The 13,666-nt window shown below is 37.2% G+C and overlaps 1 protein-coding gene across 3 annotated transcripts in view; it reads right to left on the bottom strand.

Annotated features, from left to right (window-relative positions):
* LOC113062388 (trafficking protein particle complex subunit 9) overlaps positions 1-13,666 on the bottom strand; it is a 182,545-nt gene that overhangs the window by 49,401 nt on the left and 119,478 nt on the right. For all 3 annotated transcript variants that reach the window (XM_026232210.1, XM_026232214.1, XM_026232213.1), the window contains 3 exons: positions 11,419-11,529; positions 3,044-3,197; positions 2-92 (listed from right to left, as the gene is read on the bottom strand). In XM_026232210.1, coding sequence (XP_026087995.1) covers positions 2-92; positions 3,044-3,197; positions 11,419-11,529 — 356 coding nt within the window. The remainder of the gene's footprint in view (position 1; positions 93-3,043; positions 3,198-11,418; positions 11,530-13,666) is intronic.

The following is a 13,666-nucleotide window of genomic DNA, read 5'->3' as shown; positions in this document are numbered from 1 at the left end:
CCCCACTGTAGAGGAGCCAGCTGCAGATGTTCTAGTATGAGCTGGTTGAGGACGCCCTCCACGCTGGCCTCCCCATGACGCTGAAGGGACGAGTGCACATTTGGTCAAGGAAAACATGGCTTATTGCTCTCACTCAAAATTGATATACTGGTGCATCCTTAATGACACTGAAAACTGATGCTCATTTGATCAGAATGTCCAATAATTCTCACCCTACTGACTCTTAACCTCTTATTCCTGGAAGCATTCAGAATAATAATGTCACTCTCTTTTTTTTTTCTGCTTTAAATTAGCCAAGCATCATGCATGAAGATGATGAGCGTTTTGACGGAGGTGAAATATTTGCACACAGAGACATTGATAACAGCGACAAGAACAAGAGCTCATTACGTAACAGCAGTGATGCTATCAGAAGCCTCTAATGACCGTGAGCTGTGTAATGAGTCTGAGAGATGGCCTTTTTCCCAACTGAACCATGTAAGTGTACGCTGGAATCTGGCAGAGAGGAAGAGATTCCTATAGCCAGATATGAACAGTAATAATAAACTATTTATTTGACCTTTGGCTATTCCAGAAGTATATGATTTCGTTTCTATAAAGGAACAGATGTGGATAAATTTAGCATCACATCGCTTGCTCACCAGTGGATCCTCTGCAGTGAATGGGTGCCGTCAGAATGAAACTCCAAACAGCTGATAAAAACATCACGACAATCCACAAGTAATTCACCCCAGTCCAACAATTTATGTCTAGTGAACTGAACATTTGCATGTTTGTAAGAAACAAATCCATCATTAAGGCATTCTTAACTTCAAACATGTGGATTATTGTGATGTTTTTATCAACTGTTTGGACTCTCATTCGAATGGCACCCATTCACTGTAGAGGATTCACTGGTTTGCAAGTGATTGAATGTTAAGTGTCTCCAAAAAGACTTATCTACATCTTGGATGGCCTGAGGGAGACAAATAAAAGGATTCACATTACACAAATTCTAGTAAATTATCTCACGTTTTAGTAATTACTGGACATACGGTTACAGACTACGCAGAGACATCTCTCTTAATAATATCTCCAGTGTGGTCACACACAGATACATCTGTGTTTATGGTTGGTTGACTGGCATGATGGCATCTCTGACCCGTAGGCTCAGTACGAACTTGGACACATTCTCCCACAGGGCGGCTCTGAACACAACCCTCATCTGTTACTCTTCACCTCTTTCTCTTCATATCCTTGTGTTTTTACCCGTCCAAGTACGCCTATGTTTCTACGCATCCACTCAGTCATGCTCATGCCATGCACATCGCCGCTCAGGACTGGATCTCTTGATTATTTATTATTTTAGGTGTTTATTATTTTGTAAGTGTCATTGAGCCTCCACAGTGGCAAGCGACTCATGAAGAGAACAAGTGCTTGTAATCATGGGGGCGTTTAAATGCTATTAAAATGTGGGATGTTCAGAGCTTGTGCCAGGGTGTCAGTATCCTGGTATAAACGGGAGATGATAAACGCCACTGGATGATGAGTAAGAAACCAGAGCGTCTGATCAATTTTGCCAGTTTGGAGGATAGAACATGTGACAGGTGAGTAACTGTGCCTCTATTTAGAGAATGTAAAAATACACTAACACAACGGCCATTTTTATAGCTACACCACAGATTTCTAACGTTATCAACATATAGCTAATACTACTTAAATAAAACAGGCTAATCTAAACCCTAAAACGAAACTACATGAAAAATATTATCTAACTTTATTTTTCCAATTGAGGACATGTCCTCAGATTTACTTCTGAGGACAAATTTATCCTCAAACTATAGCTAAGTACATGTACTGCACACAGACAGAAGCGCCATAAGTTTGAACCATATGTCAAATGTGTGAATGTGCCTCCTCCAGTATGTCCAGCTGTTAGAAACAGATGCTGTCAGACGGTCATCCTCACAGCTGGGACACTCGTAACACCCATAACACATTACATCACCCGAGTCACTCCACATACTCCAAAGCCAAAGCTCCAGCAACGTAGAACAATGACAAAAAAATACAGACTGATTCATAAATCAGACAGCTACGACTCTGAGCCTACAGTTAGGGAACTAATGATGACTAAATAAGGTGAAATCAACACAGACTGACATGGCTTATAGTTCATTATAAAATGGGAAAATGTAAGTTTCAGATATTTTTTTTATATTAACTTAATAAAAAATAATTTTCACTTTTAAAAATAACATCCCAAGTTAGGCTAATGAACTATATTACTTAGTTTAAGGCCAAATAACTTATTTATTTATCTATCATTATTTTACTATTAATACTGTATGTTTATTCATGCAAATATCTGTATAGTTTATCACACTTTGCTTCCACTCTGTAAGGGTATTCTAGAAGGTTTGAAATGAAATGAATAAAATAAAATAAAAAAATAAAATCAGTCTGTTTAGGTTAATACAATATCCTTAGCCAAATAACTGTTTATTATAACTATTTGTACTGTTTAAGTCTGTAAATGTGTATAATTTTTCTTATTTTTGATGACAAAATTTTAAAGCTGCTTTGCAAAAACAGTTATCGTAAAAAGCTATAAAAAAAAGAAAAATATAAAAAATATTATATCTTATGTATGACACTGGTATATAAGGCAAGACCAACCCAGGCTCAATGGAAATACCTGCTTGAGGTGACATTTCTGCAACAACGATATTACATACCTTACTACATGTTTCGCGGCAGTTTCAAAGTGAAATGTCCAGAGAGGGGCGCTATAACATGTTTTCAATAAATGACCCTGACACGCTTTTATTATGTTGGTACAGGCATGCATTGAGCCTGGGTAGGGCAAGACTGTGTATTTCATTAATTTTACCATGATAAAGGTATTGCCTGAATTTAACCCCATAGAAAAAATAACATTGTTTTTTAGTAAGTTGAGCTACTCAAATTACTCAAATGTGCTCTGCTTTGGCGACACTGTTGTGTCAAGAAGAAAGTGTTTAGAGATAGTGTTATCAGGACAGCTGGCTTTAGTAAAGGATATGATGGTCCAGTGGATGTCCAGCGTGCTGTTGATGAGTCCTCCCTGCACCTGCTGTCTCTTCTCTTCCTGTTGGCGTACTGTAGCCAGTCGCAGTGCATCATGGTCCATCACAGGCATGCTGTCAAAATCAAACTTATCCACCTGAATGGCCATCCTGCACAAACACAGAAGCACACAAAGTTCAAGTGAAGTGCTGCCATTCAAATCGAAAAGAAAAAATCCATTTGTTTCACAGAGGATGCATGGGAAGCTCAGAAATAAATACTTCAAATATAAAATTTTGTTTGTGTACATGATGTTTAGAAACTGACAACAAAAATCCATCATCATAAAAGGCTTGTCAAAAACTGTCAACAAAAAATGCCAAGGACATGTGCACACGCTCAACACTTCAGGCTCATAGAAACGCCAATAAAATATCCTTGACATTTCCATGTTCTCCGTTATCAGCGAGCAGAGAGAAAGACAAAGCAGGAGAGATAGAAAGAGAGATAGAGGGATGGATTAATGAAGGAGATAAGACCCTCTGGGGGGCTTGTGGGAGACGCTCTCAGACCTGGAGCTGGATCGCAGCACAGAAAAAAAGCTGTGACCTCACAAAAGAGCACAATATCAGTTGTTTGAGTGTGTGGAATCAAACAACTCAGCAGCATTCTAAGAAGTTCAAGAGATTTCCTTGTTTTGCAAAGTGGCGGATCTGGTTGGTTTCTAGGTAGTTAACTGCCGGCCCATATCAGCAGAAGCCATAATAAAATGTCTACTGCAATATTTAGATAAATATTAAATATAAACATTAAATAAATAAAACCTTTTTTTTTTTTTTTTTTTTTATAAAGCAGCATTTTCATGCCATGTGTTCAGCAGAAATAAAATACATTGCAATTTAATTGGGATGGAAGGATGAATGGACGTATACATATACATGTACATAACTGCATAGATTTTTTTTTTAAATAGAGGGACAGAAAGAAAAACAGATCAAATAAAACAAACAAATAGAAGGATAGTACAAAATAAAATAACCAGATAAAAGTATAGACAGAATGATAACTCATTTAACCCTCTGGAGTCAATTAACGCGGATACACGTTATGAGACATTTTCTCCTGATAACCCCGAAAATAACTTAAATTACACTTTCAGTTTTGATCGTACAAATAAGAGCAATACATCAATCGAATCTGTAAAGGGTATACTTTTTTTTGTAAACAAACATGTCAAGTCAACAACGTGATGTCCGTTTTTCACGTCTCCCTTCATTATATCTAATGTGACCACGCCCCCCCGCTGAACGCGCTATTCAGATTCAAACTGAACCGTGAAGCGCACGGCTTGAATACATAAGACAACGCAGCGAGACTGTTCTTCAAGTTCTTTTATTTTACTGTTTGCTTTGCGATGAGAGCAATAAGACATAATTCACCCCAAGAAGATGTGATGAGGACTACCTCAGGATTTGAGATTTCCTCAGAAAAAAGAATGAAGCACTTTATTCAGCAGAGATCATAAACACAAGTCTCTTTTTATTTATTTATATACTTGTATTAGGCTTCACATAATGTGTAAACATTTTATTAGTTATACTTTTTCCAAACTATAATTCCTGACTAAATGTATAATCAACTGAAAAAAAATATTCCACATTAACAATAATAATAATAATAATAATAATAATAATAATAATAATAATAATAATAATAATAATAATAATAATAATAATGATGATGATGATGATGATGATAATAATGATACTAATAACAATAAATGTATTGTTTTTGTTTGTATAGAAAATCAGTGTGACTGGAGCAATGGTCAGCTTTGATTGTCCCTAATAAACTGTTTAACTGCACTCCCAAGTGAATAATACATTATTTTGTGAGATTATTAAATATATTCTAAATAAACTGCAAACATAAAAATATATACATTTATTTTGTCCTCACATTCTTTTTTGTAACACTCCCCTCTCAGACACAAACCTGACTGTATGGCTCATTATTCAGCTCATTATGCGGTCCTTTGTCTCCTCAGGTGTACATTACAATGATATTCATTCATAGTTGACACCTACTCGCATACAGTATGACTTTTACAAACAAAAAGAGTCTTAGAAAATTTTAATCAATATATTGTTTTCTGTGAGCGAGTGAACAAGATGATTTTCACATAATTTAGAAATAAAAATTCTAGGCTACAAGATCCAGTTCTCAAAAGTCCTGGTAACCAATGTTCTGTATGTGTGTTATGGTCGTATTCAAGCGATTTACCATTTTTAGGTTTTCACTAACCATGCATAAACATTTTTTTTTCTCGAAAACACAATCATGTACATACATGCTGCTCACATATTATTATAGCCAAGTTTGTACTGATTACAGTGATACTTTAGCCATTTAGATGCAACTGAAAAAAGCACACGTGTAACTGAAAAAAAGCACACGTGTACAAAAATACCCTTAGACCTCAAATAAAGCTCAAATAAAGTACAATACTTTGGATGGACGGACGGATGGACAGACCCCAGTTCTTCCTTCATTCATTCATCCAGTCCACAGAAGACAACAGGCTGAGATCCCTGCGGACACTGATACATAATTCATCACACACACATTAAGGAAAACACAAACAGCCTGCGGCCGCTCTCTTGCTCTGTTTCCACAGCCTGTGGCACCCTGGCCGTCACGCAGGAGGAAATCATTATTTATTATGGTTCTTCTTTCATGCATCTGCGCTCTGAGGCTGCAGTGGATTGAGACGCTCGACTCGCTCAGATAGTGTTGCTCAGACATCAGTGAAGCTCAATCTGGCTGGATGTCTCAATCTACTCTGCTCCTTCATCTCCAAACTCTTTCATATGTTTGTCTATATGGTTGTGTCACTTTGACATTATTTAAGAAATCTTTGTGATTCTTTAAGTTTATTTTAGATGCCTGTTCTGTTCTTTTATACTTTTGCTTCTTTTGCTTTTTTCCCCTTCTGTTATACTGCCAATGTTTCATTCATTCACAGGATTGTCTTTGTTCTTTCTTCCTTTTGTTCAACCTTCCTTTTTATTCTACCTTCCTTTCTTATTTCTTGTTCTTCCTTCCTCCATTCTTCTATCCGTCCTCCATTCTACCTCCCTTTCCCTTTCTACCATCTTTACTTATTTTTCTTTTTGTTCATTCTTTCTTTTTAACCTCCCTTCTTTTTGTTCTTCCTTTGTTTTTTGTTCTTCATTCCTTCCATCCTTTTTTCTGTTCTTCCTTCCTTGCTCCCATAATAGTTCTTTCTTCCTTTATTCCTCCCTGTTCTACCTTTCTTCCACCTTTCGATCCTCTATACTTCTAACTCTTTCCTTATTTGTTCTTCCTCTCATCCTTCTGTTCTACCTTCCATCCTTCCTCTTTCTGTTCTTCATTCTTCATTCCGTCTTTTGTCATTCTACCCATCATGCTTCCTTGTCTTTCTCTTTTCTGTTTTTGTTCTGCTTTCTTTCCCTTTTTGATTCCTCTTTCCTTCCTTTTTGATCTTTATTTCTTCCTTCTTCCCTCCTTTCTCTTTGATGCAGTCAGTGGTGATGTTTATGAGACGAGAGGTTAATGTCGGTGAAGAGGCTGCAGGTGTCTTGAGCTTGACACTGATGGACGTGTCAGTAAATGTGATCTGATTTGAGTGTAAACTGATCCTGTAAAACAACACACAAGTGAAAGGAGACACGGAGAGATGATGATAAATACAACATCTGAGATGTGGAATCTCATATGAGAACTCACACAAACTCCAAACAAAGACGTCTCACTGCAAAACATAAGCAGCGCTCAGAAAAACTCACAGAAATGAAAAGACAGGGGAAAATACATCTCTACAGAGATGCCCAGAGTAATGAACCCAACCGCGGAGAGATTGGAGATCAGACAACGAGAGAGACAGAAAGATCCCCTTATAGACACTCAAATGAGAAAACTAAATCAGCAGTTACTGTTTTAAAAATAAACCAAAATTAAACTTTTTGTATTATTTTTTATAAATACATTTTTTCCTATTTGTGATGAAACATGACTCGAATTTCTTGAGTTTATTGACATTTCTCACCATGGATGTACAAAACATGCAAAAGTAAAACCTCAAACACAACACACAGGTGCAGGTGCAAAGAAACATATACACACAAACACACACATCCCTGTTCTTCATCATCTGTTGTCAGTATCAACACATCTGTACTCAGACAGAGGGTGTTAGCATTCTACACAGGAGCACTACCAAGGAACAACAAAAATTAGAGGGAGGGAGAGAGAGAAGACAACGATTCAAGATTGAAGCAGATATCTAAAGCCTGCAGAATATTCACAAACACACACACACACACACACACACACACAAACATAAACATATATATAGGTGACAAAAAAATGTCACACATATACTTAAAACTAGCTAATATGAATTCAATTGTTAAGTTCAATCAATGAAAAAAAGACACATGAGCCATTTATATGCACTTACAGGAGCTGCATTTTAAAACAACCAGTTTGCAGCATTTTTTTCAAGCAATTAAAGTACATCAATTTTAGTTCAATTTTCAATATAGATATTAAATACATATTTTATCTATCTATCTATCTATCTATCTATCTCTCTCTCTCTCTCTCTCTCTCTCTCTCTCTATATATATATATATATATATATATATATATATATATATATATATTCTGAAAGAGAAAATTTAATTTTCAATCTTCAATATTTTTCTTAATATATATTGAATCTATCTATCCTTCCATCTATTCAGGAAGAGAAAGCTACAGTACAGATCCAGCATTTTTGCGACCAAGGTATTTTGCTGCAGTTTGAAAGAGTCACTGACTGTGTGTTCAAAGAGGAGAGGGGGAGAGAGAGAGAGAGAGAGAGAGAGAGAGAGAGGGAGAGAGAGAGAGAGAGAGAGTGATAGAGAGGGTTATATTTAGCTCACGTGTGTGCTCTCTCCCGTGACTCCAGCAGCAGAAACACTGAGCTATTTATAGACTGCCTCCCCGTAACCCCCGGTTACGGCACACACAGCAGCATCACTGCGCCACGGCAACGCCGCATCACCACACCCAGCATCAGAGCAGCATCTCAACATCACATTAACTCATTGTGTCATTCAACTGAAACTCTCATTTTAAACATTCCAAACGACACAATCCCCCAGATGAGTCCACAGAAAACATGACAGGTTATTAAATCCCTTCGAAATTATGTATGTGTACGTTTTTTCTTCATTTTAATAGTGATGATTGTAAAAAAAAAAAAAAAAAAAAAAAAAAAAAAAACATTTTATTTGTAATAATATTATTATTTTCTTAAAATCGTATTTAATTCATTTTTAAAAATTCATTAAATTTTATTTTAAAATTAATACAATTATTATTTTTTATTTTATTTAATGTACTGGAAATATAGCTACAAACATACAGGACTGAACTCTTGAGCCAGAAATTAATTAAATCATTAATATATTATTGTTTTATATAACTATATCCAAATAATCAACTTTTTTTTTTGTCTCTCGTTTAGTCTGTCATCTTGAATTTAATTTTCACTGAGCATATTGCACATTTTTGAATTGCAATCTCTGTGACGAATGCCTTAGCAGCAGCATAAACAAGGTTTCTTTGTAGGCAGCATAATTTGCTCTCCGTTGGGAGTTATTTTCCATGATGCCTATATAGGCATCTTATGTTTTGAAATAGAGCTACAGTAGAAACATTCAGTTGCATCTAGAGACTCTGGGAAAGGGAAAATAGCAGTACACACACACACACACACACACACAGTAAAAAGGGAAAAGTGGCCCTTCATCATGGAAGAAGCACTTAGAGGCTTGTTTCTACAGCAACAGGCTTTTGTTTAAATTAGGTGGGTAATGAAGTTGAGCGGAGAATGTCACACCAACACAAAGTAGAGAGAGTGTAAAAAACACAAAATGCACAATGTGTCACAAATTCAGTGCCCTCAATGGTATGTGTTTCAAAAGGATATAAATCAGTGACACAGTTCAAACAAGATACCATCCAAATCAAATATATGCACAGGAAGACACACGTATGATGTGTGATGTGAAGCCTGCTGGTTTTTCTAACACAATCATTTTGTGTTACCACAGCTCTACAGCTAAAACCTTATTTAGGTGAAAGAAATACATAAATGAGGAAGTAAGCAAGCCAATATATTAAATTGCATGGATGAATATTTACTGAGTAATGCATTTTGCTGAGGGGCGTCATAATGATTAATTTCATCTGAGATCTGGAGCCAAATAACTGCCTTCAGAAATGTGGCATCATCATGTTATTTTTACACAGAGATTGCCTATTAGGAGAATCTGCTGACTTTAGCAATCCTTGTTGCATTGCCAATAGGTGATAGTTCAGAAATGGGGAAAAAAATACTTGTTTTTGCTCTATCCACTGAATAGAATATAATAAAATAGAATAGGATTAAACTGAATTTTAACATCCACTGATGAAACATTCAAGATAAAACAAAAAATTTTCAAGGTAAATTTTGATGTTATGCTATTTTTAAAGCAGAAAGGGCCCTAGACCAGTGAAAAAAAACCCAGCACCAAGAAAGGATTCAAGATTTAATTTGAATCTTAAACACAACAGCATTACACCCAGAGAAACTCCAGCGTATTCAGTTCTCAAAGAGAAAAAAGAGGGCTGAAGAGATCTAAGGCTCAGAGAAATCGATTAGTGAAGGTGAACCCTCGCACCGCTGGACGCCTCATTGTTATGCTGGTGGCCCACAGATGACTGACAGGAATCATGGGTATACAGCGAGGACAGTGTCACCCTTTAAAAAAACATCCCCCTGAAAGCATTCATCATACAGAATGACAGAACGAGGTAGGGGAAAAGACACAGAACCAACACGAGATGAGAAAAGATAGAAAGAATCAGTATGAAGAACTACACAATAACACATGACACACACAGTTCCATTAAAGAGACGGAGACCCGATTTAGCCCTCTACGAGATCAATAACCAGTATACACACACACACACATTGATCAGCATATAGCCATTTATATTTCATCCTCCAGAATCAATCTCTGAACTCTGTAATCTGTTCATCAATTCTTTCTGATTCAGGTATTGGCCAAAGAAGCACAGTTCCCAATCGAGTCATTAATCGGGTGATCCATGGAGGTGATCAAGACAAGGGAACGTCACACGCAGGGCATCAGAAGAGCTCGTATACGAAGAAAATTCAGCTCTGCGAGTCAACACAAACGTATAAAGCACTATATGATGGCTACATTTCCAGCACGATGGGATTTTTATGCTTTTAGTGGACAGGAAAGTGCAGAGAGAAAGGAAAGTGTGCATGCGCGCTACAGCTGTGACACTGGGTTCAAAATGAACAATGAATTTAGAAAATCTACCATCAAACATATTGTGAAACACAAGAAAAAACACTACCCTTCAAAAGAGTCTTCAGTGTCACATGATTATTCGGAAACATTTCTTATTATTACCATTATACTGTTTATATTTATAAAACCAATCACCCAAAACACCAAATTTGAATCATTTTTAAATGTATATCTTGCTCTCCACTGTAGCTCACAAATCTAATTTAGCATATTCAAAGATTCGTGGCAACAGATTTAATGTCAATGACACCAAACACCATTTGAGTGGTTCCACCATGATGGCGAGTTTGAATGTGCAAATGTGATTTGAGAGATGTAGCATTGAAAAAGGTTTTCAGAGAACATTTCCTATTGTATTTTACAAACAAAACAATATCATATGACGTGCTTGTGAGTAAATGAAGACTGAATGTTGATGTTTGGGTGAATTATCCCTTTAATAATTGACATGATTTTTTCTCTTCATAAGTTACCTGGTTCTAAATTATCAGCATCCAAAAAGAGTACATAAGCCTACAAAAATGTTTTTTTAAATCATGATTTTTCTTGTCATAAACACTTAAGTCAGAAAGGGAATAAAACAGTACCATTTGCATTTTATCCTTCATTCCTTCAAACAAAATAATCTCATGTGGTGAAAGCTGTCTCCTTAAGTTTGCAATTCTCTGCAAATCTTCAAAAAAAGCCCCTAAAGGCAATTTCTAAGAGATGTATCAAAAACCTGCTGCGTCGTATATGGAGACACTGTAAGTGTGTCTGTCTCTCCGAAGCTCTATGAAAGTCAGAAAGTGTGAGCAGCTGCAGCTCTGGTTCATGAGAGTAACTTTCATGAAATGGAGAGCTGTCAGCACAAGAGAGGGACAGGTAATGCCGTCTGACAGTCTACAGACTTCAATCAGCCAGACAGACAGCGATACATCTCACTGATGAAGGAGGAGTCTGTGTGAGAGAGTGTGTGAGTGCATGTACCTCTGACACTCGCTGGCGTGCAGCACCAGGTCCTGGTTGTTCTTGGCAGACAGCGTGAGCTCATGTTCGGTCGAGTTGAAAACATCCAGCAGTAGATGACATTGACGAGTGCTGCAGAAACATGGAGAAAGATGTATTAATGAAGTACAGAACTCAAACATCCCTTCATGTAATTATTACATTCTGAATAAAAATATTTCTGACCCCACTCGAAGCAAAAATCAAGTAAAGCTTGTAAAAGAGCTTTTTTTTTTATCAAGTAAAGCTCTGCAAGTGAACGTCGCTTGATTGTGCCATCCCAAAGAAGCACAAAGTCACTTTTACGGACTTTTAAAATAAATGTTCCTTCCTGGTGGAATATGTGTGTATGTGTAAAGATCTCGAACACTAGCTTGCTCAATTCTTTTTTTATTCTATCTGTTTTCTTTTTATTTATTATATTATTTAAAATCCCATTCTATGTGTACAGTGTTAACCTAACTGAGACTTTTTATAGCACTTACATATCATTGCTCTTTTTGTTGTTTTTGATTACTTCCACTGTCTTCATCTGCAAGTCGCTTTGGATAAAAGCGTCTGCTAAATGAATAAATGTAATGTAAATCTCAGCCAGCTTGGAATCACCCATCTGCAACTGGATTCTAGATTTTCTGACTAACAGACCTCAGTCTAGATAACCTCTCATCCTCCATCATCACCCTGAACACCGGTGTGCCACAGGGTTGTGTACTGAGCCCTCTCCTGTACTCCCTCTTCACCCATGACTGCATTCCTGTTTATGGCTCCAACACCATAATCAAATCTGCAGATGACACCACGGTGGTAGGTCTTCTCAAGGATGACGATGAGTCAGCCTACAGGGATGAGGTGCAGCACCTGGCTGTGTGGTGTGCCACCAACAATCTAGAACTAAACACCCAGAAGACAAGGAAGATCATTGTGGATTTCAGGCAGACTAGGAGTCATGCACACACAACCATCTACATCAACGGAGCTTTAGTGGAGCATGTGTCGAGTTTCAAGTTCCTTGGCATCCACATCTCTGATGACCTCACCTGGTCCCATAACACCTCCACCCTGGTCAAAAAGGCCCAGCAGCGCCTTTAACTTCTTACAGAGCCTTAAGAAAGTTCACCTGAATCCCAGGATCCTTGTGGAATTCTACAGCTGTACCATTGAGAGCATACTCACAAACTGCATCTCAGTATGGTACAGCAATTGCTCCCCATCTGATCGCAAAGCACTCCAGCGGGTGGTGAAAACTCCTCAACGGATCACCGGTACCCAGTTACCCTCCATCGAGAACATTTATCAGAAGCGCTGTCTGGGCAGGGCAAGAAACTTCATAAAGGGTGCCTCTCACCATGGATTCTAACCATGGATTCTTCACCCTCCTTCCATCTGGCAGGCGTTACAGGAGCCTACGCTCTCGCACTAGTAGGCTCAGAAAGAGGTTCTTCTCCGAAGCTGTGACACTTCTGAACACCACACCACCAATCTAACCTGAACCTGCTTTTATTACTGCACTGGTCACAGTACTTTACCTACATGCATTTGCACTACTCATATTTTGCACAGACTGCACACTGTAAACTGTCTAAAGTTGTTACTGTACAAAGCACAGTACACTATTTCTATAAAAATAGCATTGCACTACTGTTATTTTGCATATAATACATTGTTTAACAATACTTTTGCACACTCATCCAACTGTATTTATTACCACTGTTCTCACGTTCCTGCTTTTCATAATGTGTAATCATACAATGTAATCATACATTGCTCTGTTCATAATGTACATACAATCCCAACATTGCATTCCTATTTATATTCTGTATATAGTCTATACTGTATATAGCAAATCCACTGTACATTCTGTATATCATAGCTTCACTTATTCTGCACTTATATGTATATAAAACACTATACTCTTGCACTTCTGGTTAGATGCTAACTGCATTTCATTAGCTCTGTACTTGTACTCTGCATAATGACAATAAAGTTGAATCTAATCTAATCTAAATGTGCACTGCTGTAGCCAATCAGGCTATATATACACACACACACACACACACACACACACGTTTGTTTTTGTGAAAAGTGGGGACATCCCATAGGTGTAATGGTTTTTATATACTGTACAAACTGTATATTCTATAAGCCTTCACCAACCCTACACCTAACCCTCACAGGAAACTTTGTGTATTTTTACTTTCTCAAAAAACTAATTCTGTATGATTTATAAGCG

Source organism: Carassius auratus, chromosome 44 (genome assembly GCF_003368295.1).
Source record: "Carassius auratus strain Wakin chromosome 44, ASM336829v1, whole genome shotgun sequence".
NCBI classification, from domain to species: domain Eukaryota; kingdom Metazoa; phylum Chordata; class Actinopteri; order Cypriniformes; family Cyprinidae; genus Carassius; species Carassius auratus.
This window is presented reverse-complemented; position numbering and strand designations above follow the sequence as displayed.